The 27,077-nt window shown below is 51.6% G+C and overlaps 9 protein-coding genes across 9 annotated transcripts; 6 read left to right on the top strand and 3 right to left on the bottom strand.

Moving 5' to 3' along the window:
* Positions 1–194: 194 nt before the first annotated feature.
* AYL99_00321 (hypothetical protein) lies at positions 195–5,124 on the top strand (the record flags this gene model as incomplete). The annotated part of the gene is made up of 9 exons (XM_018831837.1): positions 195–417; positions 566–985; positions 1,920–1,997; positions 2,057–2,162; positions 2,217–2,327; positions 2,381–2,656; positions 2,707–3,270; positions 3,322–3,682; positions 4,945–5,124. The coding sequence occupies 9 exons, from the start codon at positions 195–197 to the stop codon at positions 5,122–5,124; spliced, it is 2,319 nt and encodes a 772-aa protein (XP_018697716.1).
* An 889-nt stretch (positions 5,125–6,013) lies between these two features.
* Positions 6,014–8,333, bottom strand: AYL99_00320 (hypothetical protein; the record flags this gene model as incomplete). The annotated part of the gene is made up of 3 exons (XM_018831836.1): positions 6,014–6,252; positions 6,350–7,943; positions 7,992–8,333. 3 exons carry the CDS (start codon positions 8,331–8,333, stop codon positions 6,014–6,016), a joined length of 2,175 nt encoding a protein of 724 aa, XP_018697715.1.
* An 826-nt stretch (positions 8,334–9,159) lies between these two features.
* Positions 9,160–10,335, top strand: AYL99_00319 (hypothetical protein; the record flags this gene model as incomplete). The annotated part of the gene is made up of 1 exon (XM_018831835.1): positions 9,160–10,335. The coding sequence occupies one exon, from the start codon at positions 9,160–9,162 to the stop codon at positions 10,333–10,335; it is 1,176 nt and encodes a 391-aa protein (XP_018697714.1).
* A 788-nt stretch (positions 10,336–11,123) lies between these two features.
* AYL99_00318 (hypothetical protein) lies at positions 11,124–12,084 on the top strand (the record flags this gene model as incomplete). The annotated part of the gene is made up of 3 exons (XM_018831834.1): positions 11,124–11,650; positions 11,711–11,901; positions 11,963–12,084. 3 exons carry the CDS (start codon positions 11,124–11,126, stop codon positions 12,082–12,084), a joined length of 840 nt encoding a protein of 279 aa, XP_018697713.1.
* A 792-nt stretch (positions 12,085–12,876) lies between these two features.
* AYL99_00317 (hypothetical protein) lies at positions 12,877–13,327 on the bottom strand (the record flags this gene model as incomplete). The annotated part of the gene is made up of 3 exons (XM_018831833.1): positions 12,877–13,032; positions 13,157–13,255; positions 13,313–13,327. 3 exons carry the CDS (start codon positions 13,325–13,327, stop codon positions 12,877–12,879), a joined length of 270 nt encoding a protein of 89 aa, XP_018697712.1.
* Positions 13,328–15,292: 1,965 nt separating this feature from the next.
* Positions 15,293–16,195, top strand: AYL99_00316 (hypothetical protein; the record flags this gene model as incomplete). Its single annotated transcript, XM_018831832.1, has 1 exon — positions 15,293–16,195. The coding sequence occupies one exon, from the start codon at positions 15,293–15,295 to the stop codon at positions 16,193–16,195; it is 903 nt and encodes a 300-aa protein (XP_018697711.1).
* Positions 16,196–19,619: 3,424 nt separating this feature from the next.
* Positions 19,620–20,701, top strand: AYL99_00315 (hypothetical protein; the record flags this gene model as incomplete). Its single annotated transcript, XM_018831831.1, has 3 exons — positions 19,620–19,685; positions 19,745–19,990; positions 20,054–20,701. 3 exons carry the CDS (start codon positions 19,620–19,622, stop codon positions 20,699–20,701), a joined length of 960 nt encoding a protein of 319 aa, XP_018697710.1.
* A 1,158-nt stretch (positions 20,702–21,859) lies between these two features.
* AYL99_00314 (hypothetical protein) lies at positions 21,860–23,819 on the top strand (the record flags this gene model as incomplete). The annotated part of the gene is made up of 3 exons (XM_018831830.1): positions 21,860–21,996; positions 22,049–23,561; positions 23,673–23,819. The coding sequence occupies 3 exons, from the start codon at positions 21,860–21,862 to the stop codon at positions 23,817–23,819; spliced, it is 1,797 nt and encodes a 598-aa protein (XP_018697709.1).
* A 638-nt stretch (positions 23,820–24,457) lies between these two features.
* Positions 24,458–27,073, bottom strand: AYL99_00313 (hypothetical protein; the record flags this gene model as incomplete). Its single annotated transcript, XM_018831829.1, has 1 exon — positions 24,458–27,073. The coding sequence occupies one exon, from the start codon at positions 27,071–27,073 to the stop codon at positions 24,458–24,460; it is 2,616 nt and encodes an 871-aa protein (XP_018697708.1).
* Between the last annotated feature and the right edge of the window lie 4 nt (positions 27,074–27,077).

Genomic DNA, 27,077 nt, shown 5'->3' with positions numbered 1-27,077 from the left:
GCGGGAGAATGCAGCCAATCACGCAAAGGTATGGGTCCTGTGGTCGATGTTACGCCCTTCCGTAGCAGTCTCGTTGTGACCTCAACGCTGAGTCCAAGCTCCTCCAATTTACATTATTGATAACCAAAATGGTACTTGAGAAATTTCCTTGAGAAGACAGGTGGTGGAGGACGAAATTCAGCCTGTGGTAGGAAATGCCACACTCGGTCCATCCCACGCCACGGGAAAATACGCCTGACGCACGCGAAGAGCAAGACCTTTCAAGGTTCTGGTGGAACCTCAGCATCCCGCAGGAGCAATGGACAGAAGAGTGTCCGCCATATTTGCTTGGGCAGAGCGAGAAGGACATTGGGATCTTGAGCCGCAAGGATGAGGAATTTGCACGAATTACTTGGCAACAAGTCGAGGAACTAGTTCGTAAGTCTACCTGTTCGTGAGGGTGGAAAAGTATGTTGGGGAAGAAACATCGCGAATGTCCAAGGTCAGCAGACGACGACTCGTGAATCTGGAAAGAAGGCAAAGTCCAAATTACGACAATGATACCTGACACTTCTTCTCGCCCAAGGGACAAACAACATTCACCATTTCCATCGGTGCTCAAGCCAGCTCCGGGCCTACCTTGGCTATGTCTACCATCTCAAGAAAACCTACGGCTCTGTTCTCTCATATATCCAACAACACCGACTCCATTGGCCCACCATCACTCCCAGCGGAGATCCGCCATTCTATAACCCTTCAGACTACAAGATTCTATGTAACGACTGGCCGTACTTTGTCGAGAAGGGGATAGAGCATCTCGTCGTATGGACGAAATTTCAGATCGACGAAGTTGAAGAGACGGGGGAGGTGACCCCGGAGGCGATGAGGCAGGTCGACGAGTTGATTAGGATGACGTTCTGCGAGGGAGAAACTGGAAAGAGGATGGAGAGAGAGAAGATTGTATGGTTCAAGAACTGGAAGATTTTAAAAAGTGTGCATGCGTTAGGTAAGTGGGACGTACCCAAGGGCGAAGGAAGATGCGGCCAGGGATGAGGTGATGATAATAAGTGCTTGGTCCTGATGTGTGACTTTCCAGAACATTTCCATATTATGCTTTATCAACCCCCAGACGGACTCATCGAAGCCGTTACAGAGGGTGATCGGCCCACATGCGAAAGCTGGACGGGGGCGATGAGTTGAGTTAGCGGAGAAAGGTTGTTAGATCCAGGGCATTCAGCACACTGCACGCAGCGGCGGGAGTGGTCAAGAACGCATTCTGGGCGCACAACATATATTTGGAAAGAAGGAATAGATTGCATTATTACTTAGACAAATGCCAATTCAAGGATTTTATGAGCACCCAAGGGACTCGGAAACAATTATGGCCGGCTTCCTTCTCCTTTGGATTTGATGACGCAGCAATTTTGCTCTGTTCAAGCTTCTCCACTTGTGCTCAGAAACCCGCAGCGCCAGGCCAGTGAAGCATGGTTCGCATGCAGGTTATTAGGTAGAAACTGCAAATTCCCCCTCGAAGCGGGAATAGGCGTCTTTTTTAGATTCTTTACTCATCTGCCAGCTGTGTCACCAAAATCCTGCCCGGTCGTCGCTGAGCTCCTCACCCTGTCTCTCCTACTCCTCCTATTGATCACGACGTTGCGACTGCGAGGTTCGTTCATATCTGTCAAGTAGGAGACCTAATTCTACCCCCCGCCATATCCGACCCTCGACGACGTCATATCACAACCGCCAATTCCTATTCTCCCCAATCGCCCCTCCCCTTTCCACAGAACAGAATCCTCGCTGGTGCATAAGGACGGACAATGACAATGGACAAGATGAAGCACTCGATAGGCGGAGCGCTGCGAAACCGCAGTGAGTCCAAGAGTATGGTCGAGCCCCTCAATGCGCGGTCTCGGAATTAGGCTGACCTGAGAATTCAGGCAATCGCTCTTCCTCAGAGGACCAACGAGAAGCGAACGATGAGGACACTATGGTCATCGAACCCGAGCAGGGAAACAGTAGGATCGACCCTACGATGGCTGAAGAGAAGGTGGTGCTGACCACAAACCTATGATAGTCCTGTTACACATCATCTCGCAATTGCGCCCTGGCGCCGACCTGTCTAGGATCACCCTCCCAACCTTCATCCTCGAGGAAAGATCGATGCTGGAAAGAATAACGAAGTAAGGTTCTCTTGAAAGAGATCAATATGGTTTGAGGCTCATGGGTACTTATAGTTTTATGGCACATCCTGATACACTCCTCCCGATGCCCTCCATTGACGACCCGATCGAACGATTTGTCTCGGTCGTCAAGTTCTACCTCAGTGGCTGGCACATTAGACCTGCGTACGACATCCCTCCAATCTCGGATCAAGTGAGGAACGCTGATAATCTTTTAGTGGTGTCAAGAAGCCCTTGAACCCCATCCTTGGGGAAACATTTACTTGCTGGTGGGAATATCCGGACAAGACGCGAGGCTACTATATCGCGGAGCAGACCTCGCACCACCCGCCAAAGTCTTCGTATTTCTTCATGGCGCCACACCACCATATTCGGGTTGATGGTACTTTGAAACCCCGCAGTAAGTTTCTGGGGAATTCGGCCGCCAGCATGATGGAAGGCATATCGTACTTGAGATTCACCAACAGAGGAAAGTCCAAGGGCGGCGAAAAATAGTAAGTTTGGATTCCCGAACTTTCACCAGAGGTATTTCTAACTGTAGCAGCATCCTAACGCAACCCAACATGTACGCTCGAGGGATTCTTTTCGGCAAGATGAAGTACGAATTGGGCGACCATTCCTACGTGCGGTGTCCCGAAAACGGTCTGGCGGCAGACATTGAATTCAAGACCAAGGGCTGGGTTGGAGGCACCTACAATGCCATTGGGGGTTCTATCAGAAATGAGCGGACGGGTGAAGTCCTCTACGAACTGTCCGGATACTGGTCCGGCGAGATGACCATCAAGGACACCAAGACTGGCCAAAAAAAGATCCTCTTCGACGCCACGCATGCCAAACACGCCCCGCCTTTGACTCGACCGATCGAGGAACAGGGAGAACGAGAATCTCAAAAACTTTGGAAGTCGACGATACAGGCGGTGCTCGCGAGGGATCACGAAGTCGCTACGGCCGAGAAAGCAAAGATCGAAGACCGGCAGAGAGAAGAGGCTAAACGGAGAGAAGAATTGGGTGTTGAGTGGAAGCCCAAGCTGTTTCGAAGAGTGGATGCACGACCTGGATCCCCTGAAGAAGGCGAGGAGGATTTGGAGTGGATCATCAACGCCCATTTGTGAGGTTCTGTGCTGCTCTATCTCTGTCCTTGACTAATGATTTCTGTTAGGGATCCTAAAGCCAGCCCGGATGAGTTGATTGAAAAGATCCTTTCAATAGCTCCGATACTTCCGGGTCAAGTTGTGGAAGACTCTGAACAAGACACAAGGCGCCACTCGCTCCAGCACCGCGAAAATACGACTCAACAAGCCACCGGCCATCCTGATCAGAGCCATCTACACGCCTCGGACAATCTGATTGATTTCGATTCTCGGCCACCAAGCACAGCGCCGCCGGAGGATCACCCCAAGCAGCCACATTCACAACCACAACAGACCGCACAGCAGAAGACAGCGAATTTGATGGACGATGACAGCGAAATGTCACACATGAACAACCAAATGTCGAAGATGAACATGCATGAAGTCATGGTACCGGAGGGCCAAAAGCCACTGAGGAGGGCAGACACAGACACTAGCGAAGTCGATGTGTTTGTTGATGCAGAGGGCTGAGGGGCCCTAGTGAAAGCCGTTGGGCAGTGATGTGCCTTGACATGTCCGCGCGTTTGACGAAGTCGGAGGAACGAGAGGAGGGAGTCATCTTCGCCCATTCGCATCGACAAACGATCTCCACGATAACGAGGATATAGAGAGACAGTGGTCAGAACTGTGCAAGGCTGGCAGGCGTTGAGAGCATGTTCTAGAGCAGAGCGTACTTACCGCACAAGCACAAGCCCCCTAATGCATTTTTATGAAGGCTGTTTTGGTGTACCAGTGCGGCATAGCTCTATGAGCTCTTGCCTTCCAACCTGGAGCTTGCCACGTACCTGCGTCCAGATGCCCGAGTATTGCCGAAGCCCGAACGTCCGCTCGCAAATCAAACAAGGGGAATTGGCTCGTGCCAGCGCTAGTTGAGAGCCCTTAAACCCTTCTGAGACAAGCGACTTGTGGAGGATAAAGACACACCTTGGGGACAATCTGCAGGTGCGGGGAAGCCCTTGACCACCCACCTGACGCCTAAACTACCCTGGACCACGGTGCCAGTGCCAGTACCAGCCTTCGGTGCTCGGTAACTGCAACACACCCTTGGAACGTTTCATGTGATGGCGTGGCCCGGCGAGTGGGAAGGTGAGGTCGGTTGCAACTTGCAAGGGGGAGACAAGTCACCTGCATATAATAAATAACCGGCGCACCAAACTTCGCTCTCTTCTAGTCCATCCTCAACCCTCCTCCTTTCTCATACACTGCGAGACTCTTGTTTGCCCGTGCGCCTTATCAGAGGTCGACACCTGTAGTCACTCAACTCTCCACTCTGCATAGCTCTCTAAGCCCGTTCAGCGATTGACACATTACCTCACTGGCAACTCGCATCCTGCTCCTTCTGCCCCGGAGTTTGAGCGACACACTCCCGAGAATATCTATCTCACTTTTAACTCGGTTCAACCGTGCACCCACGACGATACTCGTGCAGCAGATCAACGCTTGACTCCTACGCCAGACACGTACGTTGCCAACAGGACACAAGTCAAACAAACATCCAGCCTCCCTGGTCTGCAACCCGACCATCAAGTCCAACCGCACAACGCGTCCGCCTCAATTACCGAACAACCAACATCCTTAAAATCCTAGCCACACCAACAACGTCACCCTCGATTATAAAACGAGAAAAAACAAAACAAGTCGCAACAATGCAGACCCGCACGATCCTCGGCGTCGGCGCACTCCTCGGTGTCGGGGCGCTCGCCGTGACCCAGCTGTCCATCCAGTCCCAGGAACGCCAGTACAAGAAGACCCTGCAGTACATGCACGACGGGCGGGAGAAGATCCAGGAGCGCATGAACCAGATGGCCAACAGCGTGGCGGGGAAGAAGTAAAATCGACTGGCTTTACTTCCTGAAACAGAAGAACAGACAGATATCCGGGGAGAGAGTTGGGTTGGTGTGGGGAGAGGGGGGTGGAGAAATATTATTAGCATGTTCCAGGAGGGCTGGGCAGTATCCAGCAAAGCGATAGTATGGAGGTTGAGGGTGGTCGGGTGGACGGAAATGGTCCCATAGACATCAGTGAGCTACATGGCATATTTCTTCCTACACAATCAGAGTCAAACTCATGTCAAAAAATGCATCGATGAAGGGGAGACACCCATATTGCAGCAGATTGCGCACGAGGACGACATGCACTGTTTCCTTCTAGGTAGAAGCCCAAAGGAACCAACAATTATTGAAATATACTACAAAAACACATAGATTTTCCCCAAGTTTCATATCTCTCGGGAGGCATTTTCGAGAGAAACTGGGTTCGTTATTTGCTTGCTTGCTTGCTTCGTAGCAGGCTAGCTAGCAAGCAAGCAAGCTACACAGGGAGCCCACCCTGCCTGCTCCATACTGAAGACTGCACGCACACACCCAACAGATACGGACACAGACACGGACACGGAATCTCCCGATCGTAGTTCATGTGCGCCTCTCTCTGGTCATATCCATGGAATTTTCCATTCGTATCAACCCTGGCCAGCCGGAGACACCAAAGCGCCATACGCCCTCCCAATTCCCAGTACCCTCCCATTTTTTTTATAAAAAAAAAGAGGTAGAGGGCCGAAAGGACAGTTGAAGCGAAGAACTCAGGCAACCAAGTAAGTCGGTCACTCCGGGGAGTCGGACACGTTCAAAAAGTCCGAGGAAACGGCATAACAAGGGTGATCGATACAATGGCAATACAACGTAATTCAACACAGATGCTTTGCGCCTCCCGTTGTACGTCCTTTTACGAATCCTCGTCCTCGGTCTCTGTATCAGTCTCGGATGTGTCGCTCTCTCCATCACCGTCGGTGTCGCTGTCGTCGTCCTCGTCGCTTGCTTCTGCAACCGGAGCGGCTTGGGTCTCGGCCACAGGGACCACTTTCGAGTCGGCGGGCAAGGCCTTCTTCTTTTTCTCTTTCGATATCACCGGAGAGCCGGTCATACCGCCCGATTTCATGGCCTGGATGTGACTGACCAGGGAATCTGTCGCGGAAAGATCGTTAGCATGGCCCGTTCTTGTTTTGTCATGTTGATGTTTGCAGCCTCTTTTGCGATGGGAATTCAACGGAATGATACATACCTTCCTCAGGTTCGCTAATGTCGTCGTCGCTCTCCACCACCTCGGCCTCTTTGGGATCTCTCACGTCCAAAACGACCTCGACCTTCTCGTCCAAACCGATGTAACTATCACACACCAAGTGCATGATAAACGGGAAGGCGTGCACCTGCGGTGGCGCTTGGAAGGGGCATTTCAGAGTAACAACATTAAAAGTTGGTTTCCCAGTGTCGGGGTGGAAAATCGGTCGATCGAAACTGGTAAATGTAAAGGGTGGTACCGAAATGCGGCCAGTACGTGCTTCTGCGAGGAAGACATGCCATCTAGGTGCATGATCCGCAGCAAAGTAGGGTGCGTGTGCCAATGGTGGTTGCACGCTTCCTTCTTTAGCATCGTCTTCCACGTAAGAGCCATCTGGAAGTTTCCTTCTCCTCGATTTCGCTGGTTTTCGGCCGTGCAGAGCATCCAAATCTCCCTCATCCGGGTCGATGTCTTCGAGATCCAGTGGGTTGACCGGTGGGATATCCTTTTCGGGTGTACCCGGAGGAATGACACGGGCTTTGATCACGAGTTGTACCAAGGAGCCAGGTGTGACCACCCGTTCGCCGACGACTTTGAAGAATGCCTTGGCGATGACAAGATGGGGGATCTGAGCTGCGACGGACATGGCTTGGTTGTATTGTTGATCTGAGAGATCAGAGCACAATTGCCGTCGTGTAGTAGGTGGGAGTGACATGAACTTTTGGAACGTCATCGGCGACTGCGAGGACTTGGTAATCTTTTCGGCAATGGCGGGCGTGAAGTTGGGGAGTTGGAGGAGTGCTGATGCAGATGGTGGAACAGCCTGGATGATATTTTGAGAAGCGTGGTAGGAGGCAAGGAGGGGCTTCACCATGCCAAATGGAAGGGTTATCGAAGCGAAGGAATTGTTCAACAAGAGAGCAGTTGGTGCGACGTCGAATTTCTCTTTCTCGAGTTCTTGGTCCTCCAGGTCGATCCGAGCCAGGTATGCCCACAGCAGGGCCAGTGTTTTCCGTCGCACCGGGTCGTCGATGGACTTCAACCGCGCCTTGTCTGCTTCATTCAGAGCATAGCTGTTGAGGACTTTGCTTTCCACCTTTGCAGCTCCCGTATCACTTCTGGCGCCTTTTAGGGTCTCCTTGAATTCTTCGCCCACACTGGTGATTGCCACCACGTCGCCTTCTGAGATGTCTTCTTTCCACTCTCGGAATAAATTTCCAGCGCTGGCATGCAGGACTTTGTCTTTTGTGAGGGCTTGTGTTCCGTACCACCACTTCCCCAAGGTGTAAGGGAGGATGATTCCAAGAAGGATGCCGTAGAAGGCGACCACAAACCAGCGGTTGCCCTCTTCGACCATCCATTTCGGCAATGCAATACCTATACTCGTCGACTGCTTCCCATCGGGGTTGCCGTACTGGAGGTAGTTGTTTCTGATCTCTTCGTCTGTCAATGCCTTGTAGGCCTTTGTCATTTCCACCCAGCGATTGTTCACATCGTCCATGGTCTCATTCTTGGAAGAATCGGGTTTGGCCTTGTCAGGGTGGAATTTCAGCGACAGTCGCTTGTAAAATTTGTCAATTTCGCGCTCCGACGCGCTCTGTTTGATTGTCAGCGTCTATTGTAGCACCTGCGTCAAGCGACATACCCTTGACACGCCCAAGATATCGTAGGGATCCCACATCTTTGGTACGGTTCTCTGGGTGACAATGATCAAGTATATCATGTAAGCCATGAAGGTATATCCCACCACCACCGCTATGATTCTTTTTGTCTTGCGATTCTGCCTCTTTCGTCGTCTTCGCTGCGCCTCGATCAGGTCAACATTGTGGGGTTTGAAATCTGATTTGACTCGGGCTGCGGTTTGCTCGAGATCTGTGGATGGTTTGAGGACATTATACGTGAGAGGTACCGTGATCAAGCCGGCCATGGTCAGCATAAAGAATGGGAAAAATTGACCCTGGTCATCGTAATTGTATTCGGAGGACATGGCGACTTATGTGGATGCGCAAGCCGCTTCGGGCTGCGCTGCTCGATTATATTAGATGATCAATGATCTTCGGGGAGCAGAAACGATTCTGATCAGACACAGACCTCGAACTGAGAAGAAGACACTCAAGGGCAGCGAGCGACGAGTGAATAAGGAAAGAAAAAGAAAAAGGATGTCGTAGAGTGGGAGCGGCTCGTGTGTCTCTCACTCCGCACACAAGTCGAGGCGAGAGGTGGCTTCAACTTTCTCCAAATCGGCGCTAAGGAAAATCGCCTCAGCCTCGTCAGGGGGAGGAAAAGGGGCCATGTGGTTTGTGACCTGGACACATATATCCTCTTAAGACATTGTATACATAATATCCTACTTCCTGTGCGAAGAAGCGACCCTTTGGAACAGTGCTCGGACGCAACGTGTTGTTCTTCGTGACTTCACAAAGTAGCAGGCACATATGCTCTGAGAACACGATATTTCCTTGCACGAACAGATGGCACGTGAGTCTCCCATTTTCAGTACAGACTACGTGGGCAGAAAAGCTGGCAAGAAGGCAAGAGTCTGGTGGAAATGTCACGGGTGAGGACATATGATACCACGGGTACGCAGTACGAGTCATCGAGGGCGAAGGGGCTCAGCGGCGATTTAGGTAATACGATGTAATTATGGAGTATTACCGCCTTTAGCCCACCGCCCCAGACACTAACTAGATTGGCGCGATAGTGTTGTTCCTCAGCTTCTGAGACTTCATTCCAGGCAACCCTCTTCATGATTATCGACAGGACACGACTATCCGCCGTTTCGATTGTCCTTGCTATTCTGAGTGCAAGAAACAATGGTCAACGATGCTCGCACTGTCGCCATCCAAACGCTGTGCGACATTCACCTCCACAAATCCTTTATTCTGCCTGCCTCCGCTGTTCCCAATGCCAGGGAGGATCTACGGATTACCTACTCAGACCTTGGCTATCATCCAGATAGCACCAAAAAGTTGGCTGACGGCGGCGACGGAGATGCTGGCTCGGATCCATGCGTCGTCTTTTTCATCGGTGGCCTCCTAGGTGGGCGCTATATACTCTGTCGCTCAGCCAGCGTTGCCCGGCGTCTCAAGATCCGCATCATCTCCATGGATAGGCCGGGGCTCGGTGGATCAACCCGGGTTCCTCTCGACCAGCGTGTGGCAACACAGGTTGCCGCTGTTCCTGCTCTGCTGAGTCACTTGGGCATCAGACACGTCACTCTAGCATCCCATTCTGGAGGAGCGCCGTACTTGTTCGCAACTCTTCTGGCACACCGTGGGTTGCTGCATCCAAAGCGGCCTCATATCGTCATGCTCTCTCCATGGGTGCACCCAGAAGAAGGAGGCGCGCTTTTGATGCAGATCACGGCAATGCTGCCGCTGCAGGTGGTTGCCAAGTTCTCTTCGTGCGCCAGAGCTGTCAATCGCACCTTTGCATTCAGCTCGGGCTTACGTGGGAGATCTCCCAGCAAATTAGCCCCTGTTGTCGCACCCAAGTCTGGAGAGATCAATGACCAGAAGCTCAACGAGGGTTCTTCTGAAAGAGCGGTTCTGACTGAAATGGAGGCCTTGATCCCTAAGTACATGTTCGCCGAAGATATTGAAGGCTCTTCAGACGATGTCATTTTATTTTTACGGAAGCATGTGCACCCCGTAATCGCCACAGGAGACACCGGCGCTGTACAGGGCAAGGACTGGCTGCATTGCCGGACTATTGCTGATGCCGTCGTCGAGCAAGAAAAGCGCCTGAACCAGAGCACCGTCGACTCGGAGAACCTCCACGTAGATGTGCTACATTCCGAAAAGGACATCCTGATTCGGCCCAGCGGATCAAGACACTTTGATGACTGCTGGACAAACGCTGTATCATCATCGAAAATCACTTTCAACCCAAAGATTATCAAGGGTACCAGTCACGATTCCATCCTAGATCCTATCCACGGTGCCGACGAGACTTGGCTCCAATATGTGGCTCAGCGATGGTACGGTTGATCGAACGTCTCGATACTTTGTCCTTTTGTCCTGTGGGCGGAATTTAAGTCACAGCTTTCCGGCGAAAGATAGCACCACGACCCTTGTCTTTATACGAGAATACCCACATCGCCTACCCATAGATCCTTGATATGCGAAAGATAACAGTCCAGGTGATATGAGCTAGGCTGCCTGCTACATTTTTCCTCTTGCGCTCTGGTGAGGAACCGCCCACTTAAGATAGCGAGGCTTGAGATTGGGAACAAGAGTGCAGCAAGCGCCTCCTGATCCTGGGATGGTCGAAGTGTGGCAACACCAGACTGCTTTCCGAGCGCCGCAAGGGGGATGGCGGCATAGAATGCCAGAACAGTCACGACAGTCTTATTAGCAGCAAATTCTCCAGAGCCCGTGCCTACGACTGTCCGTGATTCGAGATGTCTTACAGTTTCGTTTCGATGCACCTCCATGATCTTCCTTGTTCGCTTTCAGATTCACGCAACTAGAGTCGGACCCATTCGCCCAATGGTTATGGCCGGGGACACAGTAGTCAGTGTGCCCATCACCAATAGGATACCACCGAGGATGCGGGTGAATCCTTTCAGACACACCGGTTAAGACGATGACCCTCGTCTTTTGGATTGGTGGATATAACCAACACAACTGCCTTCGCAAAGAAAATTTAGTCTCGCAGGGGAAGGTCAACTTCCAAATGTTACTTCCTGAGGTTCACCCCCTCTCCCTCTCTCTTCCTTCTCCTCGGTCGCCTGTCAACATCTCGGAATACATTCGTGACAGGGCTCGATCCATCTATGGATATTGTTGGTTCAATCTCTGCCATTCTTGCCGTGGCAGAGGCCTTCGATCACCTTTTCAGAAGGCTTCGCCGATGCTATCGCTGTCTCAAGTATGCGAGGGACGACGTCAAGATTATCAAGGACGAAATTGAACCATTCGGCACTCTTCTCTGCCTATTCCACAGCGCCGTCACGGACGAGCGCTTGGCCGACGAAGGTCTAACCAGGAAAATCAAAGCGTCCAACTTGGCGCAACGTATCGTTAACTCAGGGACAGAAGCCTTGAATCGGATGGATCGTATTTTGAAAGGACTCGATCCCCTGAGAACCGACAAGGCCTACCCAACATACCAGAAATGGTATACTCGCTGGAAGTGGACCACGCGCAAGGAGGAATGGGCCGTTGTCAACATTATGCTCAATTCTATCAAGGGAAGCGCCATTCTGCTCCTGTTGATTGTAGATTTCAACCACCATCTTCAGGAGCTCGACCAGCTACGTGCTGAGAGGAAAATAATCCCGGATGACCTGCATCAACAACTGTAAGCTTGCTGATTTCATCGACTTCCGAATCAATGCTGGGTGCTGATTACCATTAACAGCTCTTTGTATGCGCGTCAGACCAAAGCCATGATGTCGAGGTTTAGAAAGACCGAAAAAGAGTGCAGACGAATGCAAGCCCAGCAGGCAGACGTGCTGCAGACTGCTCGAGAGATGGTTGCGGCGGTGTCTAGGCTGGCTCGATTTCAGCTTGTGTCGCACCCGGAGCTCGAAGCCGTCCTACGCCGCAACGGTGATGCCCCTTTTGTCACCAGTAACTCGACGATGCCGATGGATTCTGGTCCATCGGACAGATCCGCCACCCGACGTCCTCATCCTCGCACCACCAGGAATCCTCGATCGAGACCTTCTTCACGCCATGTACTGGTTCATGAGGCGTCTCCGGGTGCCACAGATCAAACACCTGTGGTTATGATTCCACCACCTCTTTCAGTTCGTCCACGAGTGCCGGAAGACCCAACGACTGCACGGCATATACCTAGACCTGATATGCCGCCCAACCAAGCACCCTCATCGAGAACGGCTAGCCCAGACTCTGAGTCTAGCACCTCTGAAAAAGCATCATCGCATTCGGCTCCAGCCGAGTATCCCCGAGGCCGAATCCCGACGGCGCTATGGGGGCACCCAGACCCAAGTATACGTCCATCAGATCCTCTACGGTCCAATGCAAATCTGTCGGAGCAGCCGGTCATCGTAGATGACGAGCATGGCCTTCGTGAAGAGTTCCGTCTTCCAAGGAGGGCACGAAGATTGCCCCGCGGTGACTGAGCTTCTATGTTCATGGTCCTGTATCAGAGAGAGTGCGGTCAGTTGTAAAATACAGGCATTTGTTCATTTGGGAAGCGCCTCATTTTCTAGGTATATAATGTGTTACCAAGTTTAAACGACATCTTGACAGGTACAGAACTGTGATCTCAGTCGAAGTATTTAATGCAGCTACTCCTTTCCCGGAAACCTTCCTCTGCGATCCCGCCCAAAGATGACCTACCTTTGGGCTGCGCGTAACACGACACCTCGTCAACTTGTGACTCAATGGAGGAACAGGATGGATTCTACAGGGTCCTGAGACGTGTCTGACTATACACCATCGAGTAATATACGAAGGGGTAATTCGCGGACAGTCATTACATACACTGGGCAACCCTGTCAGTCACGAGACTTCGCCTGTCGCTCGCAGATATCCAGGCTCGAACCTGGGAACATCTCCTCAATCATCAACATAGCAGCCACAGTAGGTCGCACACAGGCCCGCGGGACAGCTTGCATATCCCGAAGGATAGAGACAAGTGCACCGCTGCCAGCACATGCTGTAGATGTAGCTCCCGCTGTATCCATTGCCATTGTCGCATTCAAGCTCAAAGCGCTATCAAAGCATGAACATGGTCAGCTTATGCGGATACGAGACGGAAGATGGCACGGAAAAGGCCAAGGTGCCGGAAAATAAAGATAAGAGAATGCAATGCGCGTAAAGTAAAAGAAGAACTCACGTAGGGCGAGATGAGACTCGTTTCGTTTGTAGCGGCAACATCAGTGGTTGGCAAAGCAGTGACCAACGACGCAAAGATGGCCAATGGCAATGTATAGACCTGGAAACCCTATCAGTATCGTCCTTTTGGTGGTTTGTGATATGGTGCTTGACGTACCAGTTTCAATTTCATGGTGAGATCGGGCGACAAGATGCGACAGAGTTTTGGGACTGGAGGTGGTCAAGTAGGAGGAGCGAGGAAGAAAAGCCCCGTTGATGATTGTCGATGATTCCAATTCCACTCTCAAGCAGGTGGTAGGATGTACGGCTTCTTATAGTTGTTGATTCCTTGTGAGCCCGCTTCGATCTTAGAACCCTGTAGCAACACCGGGACTCGTTGGCTGTCCAGGATTTTGAGAGGTCTCAGAGGATTCTGACAGCGCGAGACTAGGACACGACTTGATCATCTGTGGCTGTATGTACCAGCGCTCTACAGGAAATTATATGGGTTGACGTCTGCGCTATAGGTCCGTAATACTTCCCAACTTGTCTATCGTCTCTGGGATTACTCCTGGTCTGAAGGCGTACAGACCAGTGCACCTGGCGGAGGCTACCGTGAGTGTTTACCTGTGTAGGTACGCAGATGTGATAGGTTGCTATCTTTTCGTTTTTGGGATTAGATGTTTCATAGACCGAAGGATCGGAGTGAGGATCGTAGTGGTCTGCTCGTGGGCCACAACGGGCCAGTCCAGTGGTGCGATGCTTGTCGTGAACAAGGCACCGACAGCTACTACATATACCAGGTCTGGAGAGTGCACTGTGATTGGAGCAGAATCTATGATCGTCCCACGAGGCTTGAAAGTAGGTTCGAAGACCGTCGTATAGTCTCGTTTTTTCACCCCCTGCGCTAGGGTATATACAGTACTAGCACTAGGTCCTAGGGTAAGAACTAGGCCAGGAGGGCCAATCTCATGTTTTACCTCGCGAACGATGAGGGATTACACAACAGTACAGAGTAGCTCTCCGGGCGGACCCGTGCGCTAAGGGGGTGTAGACATTATCCAAGAACGTCGTAGCGCTTATGGTTTGGCACTCGGACGGACTATATCGTTGTGTTAGGACCTGTACTACTCTGGATGTAGTATTGGGTCGACGAGCAAGTTACCCTCATTGGGTGACCACCCACCAGACGTCCTTTTGTGCAATGGAGGCCTCTCCGTGTCTGCTGGCTGCTGTGGCCGTCGTCGGGGCACCTGCTTCGCCAAAGAAGAGTGATCGAGAAGATTACACCCGAGACCATCCGCTGGCATCTGTTTATCCTGACCGAAGATATCATCTCGAACTATTCTAGCTGTACGGCTTTCGTTGAACAGCAGACAGAAACTGCATTAGATAATGCTATCCCGAAAGGAGGGGTAGGACTGATAACGAAGTTGACTACGGACGGTTCCTGGTGGCGAGGGCGGGCCCTAGCTAAATACTTTATCTGAACCTTCGTCACTTAAGTCTGTTTATGTAGTCCTTTTTAGTGGTTATGAGGTGGAGAGACTCATAGTCCGGTGCCTTTGCCGGAAATTCTGATGGTGGAGCACGTCCTCCCAGATGATCCAGATATGACTACACCACATTTCGAAGCGTACGAGACCGAAAGCTTAGTTTATCAAATCCTTTGGAGAGCACCCTTGAGTTGCTCCGTGTCTGTCATGGCGTCGGTCGCGGTGGTTGCTCGAACTCAAGTTCTATCCTAATGGCAACGTCAAAGAACTACCTCCGTAGAGGTCACCTAAGTACGGCCGTGACCGACCAAAGAACGGTAGGTCATGTGAATAATCGAGAGTGTCTACTACCTTCCTTCTCAAGGCGTGAGACACGGTGATCTTCTGGACAATACAGTCGAAACAATTCAGACCCATCACCGAACACGGCATCACAACTTTGCCAAGCGCAAGCACTGATTGGCAACGCCAGCGAACCAATCAAATGCCCCGGAGGGTCGCTTTGTCAAACCGAATTCCTCGCCGCTCTAGGTAACTGACGCGAAGGGGGTGATGGAGACAAACCATCCCTTAAAAGAAAGCTTTCACAAGATCGTGTCCATCTACATTTACTATTGTCCTCCTGAAACTCTGTGAATGCGGGCGTTTGAGATTGCCGTATCATGCAAGACGACCCGTCCTTGCCAGTTCTCTCCACCTCCGGACTCAAGTGGCTTGGAGTCGGAATCTCGGGCATGGTATATCCTCTTGATGAGCAAACTGTCGTAAAGATCGCTCCCAAGTGCGACAATGACTACGCCTCCAACGAAAGCCTTCAGGACCTCCAGATCGAGAGATCCGTGTATCGACACCTGGGATCCCATCCCCGAATATGCCGCTTCATCTCCTCGGTCCAACGAGGAATTGTTTTGGAGAGGTTCGGTGAGCCGCTCCGAAAACATCTACTAGAGCTTCACAAGCAGAGGAAGACTCCGTCGCGCAATCAAGCTCTCAAGTGGTCTATTCAAGTCGCAGAGGGTGTGGCATATCTCCACCAGAAGAACATCATGCAAGGAGACATCGGCTGTCACAACATCCTTCTCAAAGACGACGAGATCAAGTTGTGCGACTTTGGGGGCTCCTCAATTGACGGAAAGCCAGCTGAAGTTGGGTACGAATGTCGATCTCAACGTTGGGACGACACTCATGAGAACCCATCCATTCAAAACGAACTGTTCGCCCTTGGTTCAACCATCTATGAAATCTGGACGACAACGCGGCCTTACCAAGACGAACCCGACGAGAAGGTCGAGCAGAATTACAAATGCCAATGCTTTCCAGACGTCCAAACCCTTCCGGTTGCCAAAGTCATCCAAAATTGCTGGCATGGCACTTATCATTCTGCGAACGAGGTCGTTGCAGCCCTGGAATCCCTTCAGCCCGAACGAATGAGGCCATACGAATCCACCGATGCTAACAATCGAACCATGCTGGCCACTTTCGCCAGCATCATCACTGTCTTCATTCTAGCAGCATGGTTCGAGCCAGGTGAAGTTGTAGCCACCATGCGAAACAGTTGGTTTTAGTTGTACTTCTGTGGGACATTAGGCTCATGTTCCTTGTTGGACGACGCATTGAGACAAGCTTACCGAAACCATTTCTGGTCGTTCGCCGTTGCACACCGGGCATTCCTTGTTCCGTTTTGTGGAAGCCAGGATCACACATGGATCGGGAGTCGCATCTTGGCATTGACGTTCCAGTCCTTTAGGATTTGGATTGGTACAGATGGAATAGTTTCGGTCAGTCACTCTGTGGTGCGCGGTACAACGAGAAAAGACAATAACCGTGTCGATGTACTTGCACATTTTTTCGTTCTGGAACGACTCTGGGGGCTTGTATTGCTGGCTAGATCAAGACTTGGTGTGTTTAAAGGAGAGCCGTAGCGGTAGTCACCTACGGCTTCAATGGATCAGTAGCATGATTCGGATATCAACGGTTGCATGCAGCATGGCTCGAATACTGGGCGTAAATCTCTGGTCCACTCATAGACGGCCAACTGTCAATCATGGTTTCACTACATGATGCAAGCTCGAACGAACTGGCATGATGTTGAAGGCTAGGCGAGCCGACGGGTCCCAAGCAAGTAGCCCGAAGCCAAGAATGGCTGGGAGATCATTCTGCATCGACGCGGGCGTCGTCACCTTGACCATCTTCATTGCATAACGCCTGGAGCGGGCGCAGGTGTACGGCGCTCTACATGTTCTCGATGGCGTGGGGCTTGTCTGCCAAAGCACAGCATGACATACTGTAAGATTTCCCAGCTGGTCGAAGAACGAACGCTTGCACTCTTTGGTCGGAAGCGCTAATACCCAGTCAATATTGGCGACGTGTTCAAACAGCAATACCGAATCATCACAAAGCTAGCCTATGGAGCATACTCCACCGTTTGGCTTGCTCGAGATGCACAGTCCACCGCCCTGGCATCTTTGCCAATACGAACTGACTCTCATTTAGATCAAAGAAGTATGTCTCGCCGAAGGTCTGTGTCAGAGACGAATCAAAATGGTCGCACGTCGTCAGCGAAGTCAACATGCTGCGGTGTTCAAGGGTGTGTCCTGAGGAAGCTGATCATCCAGGCTCGAACTTCACGTGTCTTGCTCGGGACGTCAACGCCGCTTGAGGGCGACTGATACAAGCTAAATGTCCACGTATCTGCCGAGAGCAATGCGTATTACCTGCTGCTTGGTGAACAGGTTTATCGGTCTAAAGAGTGGGGGATGTCTCAGGACGGCGATTTCCAACGGCGGATTGGCTAACAGATCTAGTTGGCTGACGTCCGTGATCGTTGTCCAATAGCCGCCCGGCTTCACCGTCAAGCTCTCCACTAGGAGGACGAACAGCGATATTAGTTGATGCTGAAATCATAATAGAAACATAAAAAATTACATTAACACTGGCACTGGACAATGGGCACTGGGCACGGGCACTGGACACTGGAGCTTGCAACGTCAGGAAATAGATCCATTGAGATAGTCTGTGGCTTGTCTCCGTAACTGTTGAGCAACTACAAGTATTGATAGTCTTTGTCATGAGCAGCAACCCCTTCGAACCCCAATGCCGGAATGGGACAAAGCTTTTCGAAGCCCAAATCCACCCATTCCTCGAAATCATGTTGAAGTCGTGCAGAGAGTGCCCAGAACGACCTGACTTCAGTCGGTGCCAGCCGCGCGTAATGAAGCCAATTGCGCTGCCAGCTGTCCCGCCACCCCAAGCTGTGGCCTCGCCGACGATGTTGATCCCCACAACAAGCGCTATACCTGAGCTTCCGGAGAGTTCAACCCCAAAACGAGGCTGGTGATGTCGTCTGAGGAAATATCTGGGGAAGGTGATGCGAAAGCTTCGAGCAATGTCTTTCTGATCTCATCCTGTGACCTAGCAGTTATCAACCGTATGGCCTCCGCAATTTCTCGATCAGCCATTTTTTACTTGAAGTGTGCATGGCTGGGCTCGGCCAGAAGGTGGTCCGGGGGGATAGCCTCGTTAGCGAGCGAGACTGTGGTAACATGACAAGAGAATAGCTGAGTATCAACAGCCTCAACCGAACACCAACGACGAACCAGGTTTGCTGTAGGAGCGGCCTGGCGCACGATAAGGAAATTCCACCGAGCGTCCCTCCCTGCCTCACTCAATAGCAATGTCGCACGAAATTCCAAAACGACTCGTTCTCCGTTTTAACGTGGATTACGAGCTTGAAGAAGCAGCCATCATCGAGACCTTCTTCACAGAGTTCGGGCCCAAACCTACTAATGATTTTTATTCCCATCTGATGGCTCCAAACGAATCCTCCAGAATGTACATCATCCTAGATGTGCATTGCAACACAGACCCGACAGTCGAACTTAGTGAGATGAGCTATGAAGCTTTCAAGGTTAAAAAGAATAACATGTTGTATGTTGGCTTATTCTGCAAGAAAACGTCTCTAATCGATACCAGTCATTTTAGCCAACTCAGTAAGAATGCATGCGAATATGCTCGCTCTCGATGCCGGGACCTTCCATGAGGCACTAACTGACGTCAATCCGGGGAATTGGCCGGGTATCTCCGGTAGATAGGGCAGTCTCACGGTAGATTGGTGTCTTGAACATCAAGGGACAATGGCAAGTCTCTGAGCTTCCCGGTTGGACGCACGTATAACTTGCGGTTTGAACGTGCTTCGACATCAGCGCAGCGGAGATGCTGGCCGCGTTCCCGATGTTGAGGAGTGGCTCTGCAATTGCGATACGTCTTGGTCTCAATTGCGCACATCTTGTTGCGTCTTGCGTGCGGTAACAGATATTGTATCTGTTGAAACGATCGAGCGACGTACAGTACATTAAGCTGTGACTGAAGCTGCGCCTTTATGGCACTGCGGGGTGGTGTTTGGTGAGTTGAGGGGCGAGGGGGGCACCTCCTGGGCACCTCGACTAGAGTTAAGATACCCTAGTCTGTCAAGACGAATTACGGTAATTTACGGAGTATAACAAGAAAAAAGCCTCTTTATTAGTTCCTATACTTCTTAATGGCTTCCGCTGTCAGCACGCTTAACTATTTATGGAAAAACAAGCCCCATTAGTTATCTCCACTTCCACCGAAGAGAATATACTGTAAAAGCGAGTTTCTAGAGGAAGCCGGTTTTGCAATTCACTGTACTCCGTACAATTTTGGTGGTGTTAGATTCTGCCGAAGATTAAGCGAAGTCGCGAAGTCGCCGTGGTACGAAGCCGCCTTCGAAATCGCCGCTCTGATCCATTTCCCAAAGTGATGACTTAATACTGTCATCATGACTTTCCCACCCAACCAAGCCTTCGACGAGGTATATGTAATGGCGAACGATCGAACATCACGGCGTGTCGACGGGTGTCGTTCCAGTTTCCGCTACAGCCACAGTCTTGGATGAGGGTATCTTGGAGACTTGCTCGGAAATCGAGGTTCGACATTTTATTTCTTGCCAGCAAACCCCAAAGCCGCACAATGTCGTCTCTCCTGGGCACCAACACGTTCAACCCGGACACGGATGTCCCTGATTTGTCTGGCAAGGTATATGGCCCATCACACGCTGCATAGTACCACCCTCTCTTTTTAACACCTTTGGTCAGAATTACATCGTCACCGGGGGCAGCGCTGGCATTGGATTTGGCATTGTTGCCCACCTGCTCCAGCACCATGCCGGAAGCATCACCATCCTGTCCAACAAGGAAGAGCATGCTCACTCCGCGCTCGAAGAGCTCAAAGAGTATGGAGATGCGAGCAAGGCTCATTGGGTGAAGTGCGATCTCGAGGATCTCAAGTTTACAGAGAAGGTCGCCAATGAGTTGGCAAGTTCCCAGGAACAGCTCCATGGTGTACGTCGCCGGACATTAAACCAAAACATTCGAAGCCGTAGCCGCTAACTCGGCGTCTGACAGCTCATCCTCAACGCCGGTCTAGGTGTGGGAGTATACAACGAGACCAAAGACAAGCTCGATTCACATTTTCAGGTCAACCACCTTTCGCAATTCCTCCTGCTGCTGAAGCTTCTTCCTCGGCTTCAAAACACTCCCGGATCTCGTGTAGTTTTTCAATCGTCAGAGTTGCATCGTGGCGCGGAAAACAATGTGCAGTTCGAAAACGAAGCCGAGATCAATCAGGATATTGGGCCGACCAAGCTCTACAACCGGACCAAGCTTGCTCAGATTTTGACTGCACGAGCGCTCCAGCGCCGGATCGACAGCGGACAGTTGGGCTTCGAACCGGGTCACAAAATTTATGTCAACGCAGTGCACCCAGGAGCTATTGCGACCGATCAGCCGCTTCAAGCTGAAGAGGCTTATGGGAAGCTCGGTGTTATTGGCCACAAACTCGTCAGGCCGTTTATGAGCGACCCAGTCGCCCAAGGCTGTCGGTCGGCGCTGTACGCAGCGACAAGTCAGGACATTGAGGAAAAAGGCATCAGTGGACAATATATCGTGCCGGATAAGAAAGTGACTGATCCAAGTAGTAAGGCTACAGACGAGGAGCTTGGTGAACGCTTGTGGAAATTGAGTGAGAAGTTACTCAAAGAGAAACTAGAGTGAAGTTTTCGATCTGTGTGTGTGTGTGTGTGTGTGTGTGTGTGGCCTTGTTCATTACCTACAAAGTTCAAAAAGAAAATACATGTAGCGGGATTCGAACACTGTGCAGATGTCCCAAATGGCAAAAAGTTCAATCCCAGGTTTGGCGTCTATCTTACCTTCCCCCCCGTTTCTAGTATTCTACTAGAATCGCGTTACTGTTTGGTACCTACACCGTGAGACCTAGAGTTGACGGCCCAACTGCAGCAGGAAATGTTGAAGAATGATATGTGCTGAGACCTCGTGCTACCCTTAGGCAACAGCGGGCACATATTCATTCTTCAACTAGGGGGGAAGGCCCCTCCCGCCAAACCCGATAGAACATTGTGAGGTTCCATATCCCGAACTTGAAGTGGTAGCATTCTTGTGAGGTCTCAGATTATACTCCCGCTGTTGCACTTCTTTCGAATTGGGCTATGTTGACAACATTTCCGGCTTTCCAAAATATATAGAAATGATTGTGTGGGAGTGGGTCTACCTGTTTTTTCTGCCTCCCCCGTGTGTGGGCTCGTCACTGGGCGGGTGTGGCAGATTGAATTTCCCTATATCGATCGTACGTGTTGGGGGTGACCAAGAGTCCAGCCGTAGGCCTTGGCGGGAACATCGAAGTGATTCATCACTGCTTGCCAACTCTCCATCTTCTCTGCAAGGCATCAGTCCTGTATCACAGGCAATTCTCGTGGTCGCTGATGATGGTTGCCGGCAACAGCTTGTGCATTACTGGCACTGATGTGATGTCCATCCAGACCATCGCGAAGTAATGAGTTGTATCAATGACCGGGTCGCTGAGACGCTGGAGTATCAAGCATATCGAAGAAGACCTCACCGTGAAAGAGTATGTTGAATCAGCACCTTGCTGACAGTCTGTGTTCAGTTCCCTCTCGTTTCTCGTATCGCCTACGACGCTGGTGGTTGAGTTGCAGCCAATCAAAGCCCTTCGCTCACTTGACGACCACAGCACGCCCAATACATGTTTCCGAATTTGACTCTATTTCGCGAGAGAGGTACTAGCGATGTTTTCCTCCTTCATTCTGCCATCTTCTCCCTTCGTAATCCTGCTGCGAGTCGACCTCTACGCTTCTGCAAGTTCGTGAACATTGAAATCCGGGGACTTTGCTCGAGATGCCAGATCAGGCAGTTTACGCGAACGCATTCGTCCATCGTCCACAAGTTCGTCAAGGGCCCGACATCCCCTACAAGAACGAGGCAGGCTCGAATCCCGTGCTTCGAGGGTTCCCCTTAGCTGCTGTATCCAAAATGTACGGATGAAACTTTTGTCTCTTATGCGCCATGTGGCTAAGACGTTTGAAGCATTTCGTCGTCCGACTGGCTGCAAAGCCTCCTCTGGAAACTAAATGGCTTCGACAAGATCAAGGACACTAAGTATCTCGATGAATATGAGATTCGACTCGACCCAACGGTCGTGCCTCGATCCGCTACCTCTGAAGATTTCGTTTCCAGCCTGACAGAACTACCGCTGCCCCGGCCTCGAGCTTCGAACACAAACTACTACACTTGCGCCGACTACCATGAGTTATACAAGTCTGGCAAAGTCACCCCCTCCGACGTGATTGAATCCCTACTGCCCCTGATCCGACGAGATACCCAGCCCGCTGGTCAATACTCTGTTGCCTTCATCGACTCCAAGGTCGACTTGGTGCGAGCTGCTGCGAAGGCGTCAACCGACAGATATCGAGCTGGCAATCCGCTGAGTGCCCTGGATGGCGTGCCGCTGGCGGTGAAAGACGAGGTGGATCTCAAGGGATACAAAAAGACCCTGGGCAGCAAGCTTGATTTCACCGACAAAGAAGACCGTACATCATGGTGTGTGCAGAAATGGCAGGACGCAGGCGCTGTGATCATCGGAAAGACCAACATGCATGAGGTCGGCTTGGACACCACCAACAACAATCAGACTTGGGGGACTCCGTTGAATCCACACAATAATGGCTATTATACTGGCGGCAGCTCTGGTGGCTCTGGTTTCGTCGTTGCCGCTGGTATCTGCCCGATCGCACTCGGGGTTGATGGCGGCGGTTCGATTCGATTACCTTCGGCGTTCTGCGGTATCTACGGGTTGAAAACCACCCATGGCCGCGTATCAGCCAGAGTTGGTAAGGACTGGGTGGACAGCGTCGTGGTTCACGGTCCCATGGCTTGCAGCATCGATGACCTCGCCCTGGGCTATCGTGTAATGGCTCAACCTGATCCCGGCGCAATGAGAAGCTCTGGTTTTCCCAACAGTTTGATCAAGAAACTACCCAGTCCAACAAATGGAAAGAAGTATATAGGGATTGATCGAAGCTGGGTCAATCGTTCGGACAAAGTGGTTCTGGACATGTTCAACGCCGCCGTCGATGGATATGTCAAGTCTCACGGTTACGAAGTGGTCGATATCAAGATCCCCTATCTTCCGGAAGGACAGAAAGCGCATGCCTTGACCATTTTGTCCGAGAGCCGCAGCCAACTTAGCCGGCAGAAGGTCTCCAAACTGTCGTGGCACAACCAATTGCTCCTCAATGTGGCAGGATCCCACGCGACCGCCCAAGACATGATATTCTCCCAAAAACTGCGCAATCTTCTGATGTGTCATCTGGCCTGGCTGTGGAATGAGTATCCGGGGATGGTGATCCTGACGCCGACGACGCCCTGCGCGGGATGGAAAATCGGCAAACCGAGCGACATCACCAGTGGCTACGGCGTGAGCGACGGCGACATGAGCTTGAGGACCATGGAATACGTCTACCTGGCGAACTTTACGGGGAACCCGGCCATCACCTGTCCAATGGGATATACGGATGAGAATGTCCCTGTTGGTCTTATGGTAATTGATCCCCCCGCTCCCCCCCGTTTCCCTCCCTCCTTTTTTTTAATTTTATTTTTAAACCTTGCTGTTCGTCTACGAATCAATGATCCGCTAACTACTGACGCACAGGCCATGGGCGACTGGGGCAGCGAGGAGCATCTGATCGCCTTTGGAAAAGAAGGCGAATCCTTCCTTGCCGGCGGGAACGGGATTCGGCGCCCGAAAGATGAGGAGATGTGGATCGACGTCCTGGCCGGGAAGAACTCTGAGGAGTAATAGTCACTCACTCACTCACTCACGCACACCTCCAGTCTCGTCGTCATCAGAGCCATATTATGCCCAACTATCCATCCTCTTTGTCGAATTAAGGGCGCAAAACCCTGTATGTTGCCCTGGAACACCCCAATCCAGCGGTGATCACCCGAGTTCGTTCTCCAGATTCTTCGGCCCCAAGCCGTCGTGCCCTCCTGTCTCTCTCTCTCTCTCTCTCTCTCTCTCTCTCTCTCTCTCTCTCTCTCTCTGTGTGTGTGTCTCTCTCTCTCTGTGTGTGTGTGTGTGTGAGAGTGAGAGAGAGAGAGAGAGAGAGAGAGAGAGAGAGAGAGAGAGCTGTGAAAACACAAGACATTGGGGCGATCCATTCCAAGAGCAGGCGACGGAGTTTTCCTCTTCTACGCAGGAAGGATAAATATAATATAACATAAGAATAGGTCCGAGACGTCGCCGACATTGCGTCGCGTTCCAGGATCTTCAATCGCTTTCATTTTTTATCCCATTTTCCCCCTTTCCATCTTCATCATCCTCGTTTCGATTTCGTTTCCTACGGATTCAAGCATTAGGGTTATATATACAAAGGAGCCGAAATCCAATGATTTTGCAAGGTGCTGCACCCAACTCGCTGCCGACAAGATGGCTGCTTATCCTTCCAAGTCATCCTCCTCGCCGTCACCTTCCCCTCCAGCCTTCCCAGTTTCCTTGATCCGCGCCTCCTGCTTCCTATACAGGCCGGCCAGGAACTCGCTCGTACTGGCCTCGTCAATGCTCTTGTCTTCTCTCACTTTCAAAAACCTGGGGAACCGCATACTCAACCCCCTCTCCTCACTGACCAGGCCGATCGCGGCCGTGTACGTCGGGGACAAGGTGATGTCTGCAAAGGCCATCTCCCACACTTCCTGCGGTTCGAACCACACGTCAGGCTCATACGCACTGTACTCGATGTAGCTCGGTTTTGTCCGCATCGTGTTGTCGCCGTCCTCGGCGTACTTTTCCTTGTTCGCTTGATAGAACTTGTCCGTGAATCCCGAGATACACTTGGTGACTACCTCCAAGCTTCCAGTCTCGGGATTGCGGCACGCGAGGAGGATGGGAGACCACCACTTGGCTTTCCGACCTTGTCCGTGCCACCCAGCCACGGGGATGAGGTCGATCGTGTCGGCAGATTGCGCGTAGTCTTTTTTCACTTTGAGCCAGGAATCGAGCCGTTTATCCGGCTCGTACGTCGCGAGGAGGGCTTTGCGACGGGTACCCTTTTCTTTCTCCTCTTGCCTTTCAGCTTGGCCTTTCTTGCCAGCTTTCTTCTTGCTTGGGGTCACCGGTGCCGACGCGGGCATTTCTTCGTCGTCTTCTGGGCCTACAAGGTCAGGATTCGGCAAGTTGTCTAGCACTTTAACCATGATACCCTCGCACTTCATGTCGGTGGCGGACTTGAAGAACTCCAACACAGTCTCCGAATCGGCAGACGTGGCGTCGATGCTGTTCACCCATGTGAAATGGTGTTCTTTCTCGACGAACATGCTGCGGAGCAGGCCGCGTCGCTCGCGAAAGGGGCGATCAAGCAACGGTTCGCCATTGAGGTACATGAGATCAAACGCAAACAAGCAAACATCGATTTGAATGGAACCAATATCGACGTCCTTCTTGGCTCGGTTTGTGAGGGTCTGGAAGGTCTTGAGTTCACCTGTACTCCGATCGACAGCAACCACTTCTCCTTCTAAGATGAAGCTGGACACCCCGTCGCCGCGGATCTCAGGTACCAGCGCCACTAGATCGGGGTATTTGTCGGTCATCACCTCAAGGTGGCGAGAGAAGATGGAAACTTTGCCGCGTTCGTCGCAGTGAACCTGCGCTCGCTGGCCGTCGTATTTGAACTCACAACTGAAATCTCGGCCTTGTAACTTTGTGAGCATCTCGCTCAAGTCCCGGGTGATGCTACCAAGCATCGGGCGGAGAGGGATGTGCAATGCCAGGCCACAACGCAGCAGCAGTTCTTCCGACACTCCGACCTCCAGGAGGCCAGGCACAAGATCATTGTAATTTGGCCGCCGTGCAAAGCATGTCTTCACGATCTCTTCTGCTCTGGACCATAACACGGCCAATTCCTCTTTCTTGAGCTTTGTTAGCTCGGCGGGGTTTCGGATGGGGAAGTCTGCGCCTGCTGGACGCGAGAGCTGGAAAGCCCGTGCCAGAGCAATCAGCATGGTCGTCTTCACGGCTCCGATACGCAGATGCTGGACCAGAGTCCTCACGATGTATCGAGATTCTTCTGGTCCTCGCGCATCTTGCAGTAGGCGCTCCACAAGTCGCTGCTTCTGTTCGACACTGCCATGGCCCTTACTGTTAGCAATCTTGACGAGTGTTTGATATGCGCTTTTGATAGTAAGCGGCTTTGGTTTCCTCAGTGTGAAGCTCTGTCGCTTCTTTGCTTCGAATGCAACATCTCCTGCGTCTCCATGCTTGTCATAAAGTGTTTTCAACCCAGCACCATCGAGCCCGCACACCTTTTTTAAAGCCTTGGAAATAGCAGAGCCGCCCAGCCCTAGTTCCAGAGAGATGTAAGGTGGCGAAATGGAGTTGGTAGCTAGCCAGACAGCAGGCAAAAGACTCTCCGGGTCGGCCTCGATGATGACCCTGAGGCAATTGACCAATGTGTCCACGATTTTGATTCGACTTTGAGTTGAATTGACCAGCACAAAGCACCGAGTTAGAAGCGCGTATGAAGCGTTCCCTCCGTCCGCCGCCCAGTGCCTCTTCAAATCAGGGACATATTGTGAAGGATCGAACAGCAAAGGACTCTGGTCAAAGGGGATCGTTAATGTGATGGTATCTTCTTCTGAAGCTGTAGACTGCAATCCAAGTACACCTTTCTTGTGCGTGTTCGACGGCGGCATTGGTTCGGGTGGAGGAGTCTTTTCAAGAGCAGCGGATACAAAATCTTTAACATCTTCTTGGGCTTTGTGCTCGTGGTCTTCTGCGTGGTTTGGCAACGCTTTGCCACTGGCGCCCTTGAAATTGCTCTCGTGCTGTCCATCTTCTCTTGCCCATTCTTCTTGGAGCCTTCTGGCCAGCTCCTCATCGGTTCGCTCCCTCTCGGAAGGTATCGATTCCTGTACCTCCACGTCGTCGCGCTGTACGGTACCATTTCTTTCTTCCTTCTTTGGTTCGTTTTGCTTGCGAAAGAAGAAGTCGAGGCTGCGGTGCGGCACTGTGGCAGGTTTGGAATCGTTCTTCTTTCTTCTCTTGGCCGGGCTCTCCATGGCT

Source organism: Fonsecaea erecta (genome assembly GCF_001651985.1).
Source record: "Fonsecaea erecta strain CBS 125763 chromosome Unknown Scaff1, whole genome shotgun sequence".
Classification (NCBI taxonomy): Eukaryota; Fungi; Ascomycota; class Eurotiomycetes; order Chaetothyriales; family Herpotrichiellaceae; genus Fonsecaea; species Fonsecaea erecta.
Note: the sequence above shows the minus strand (reverse complement) of the source record. Positions and strands in the feature narration are given on the sequence as shown.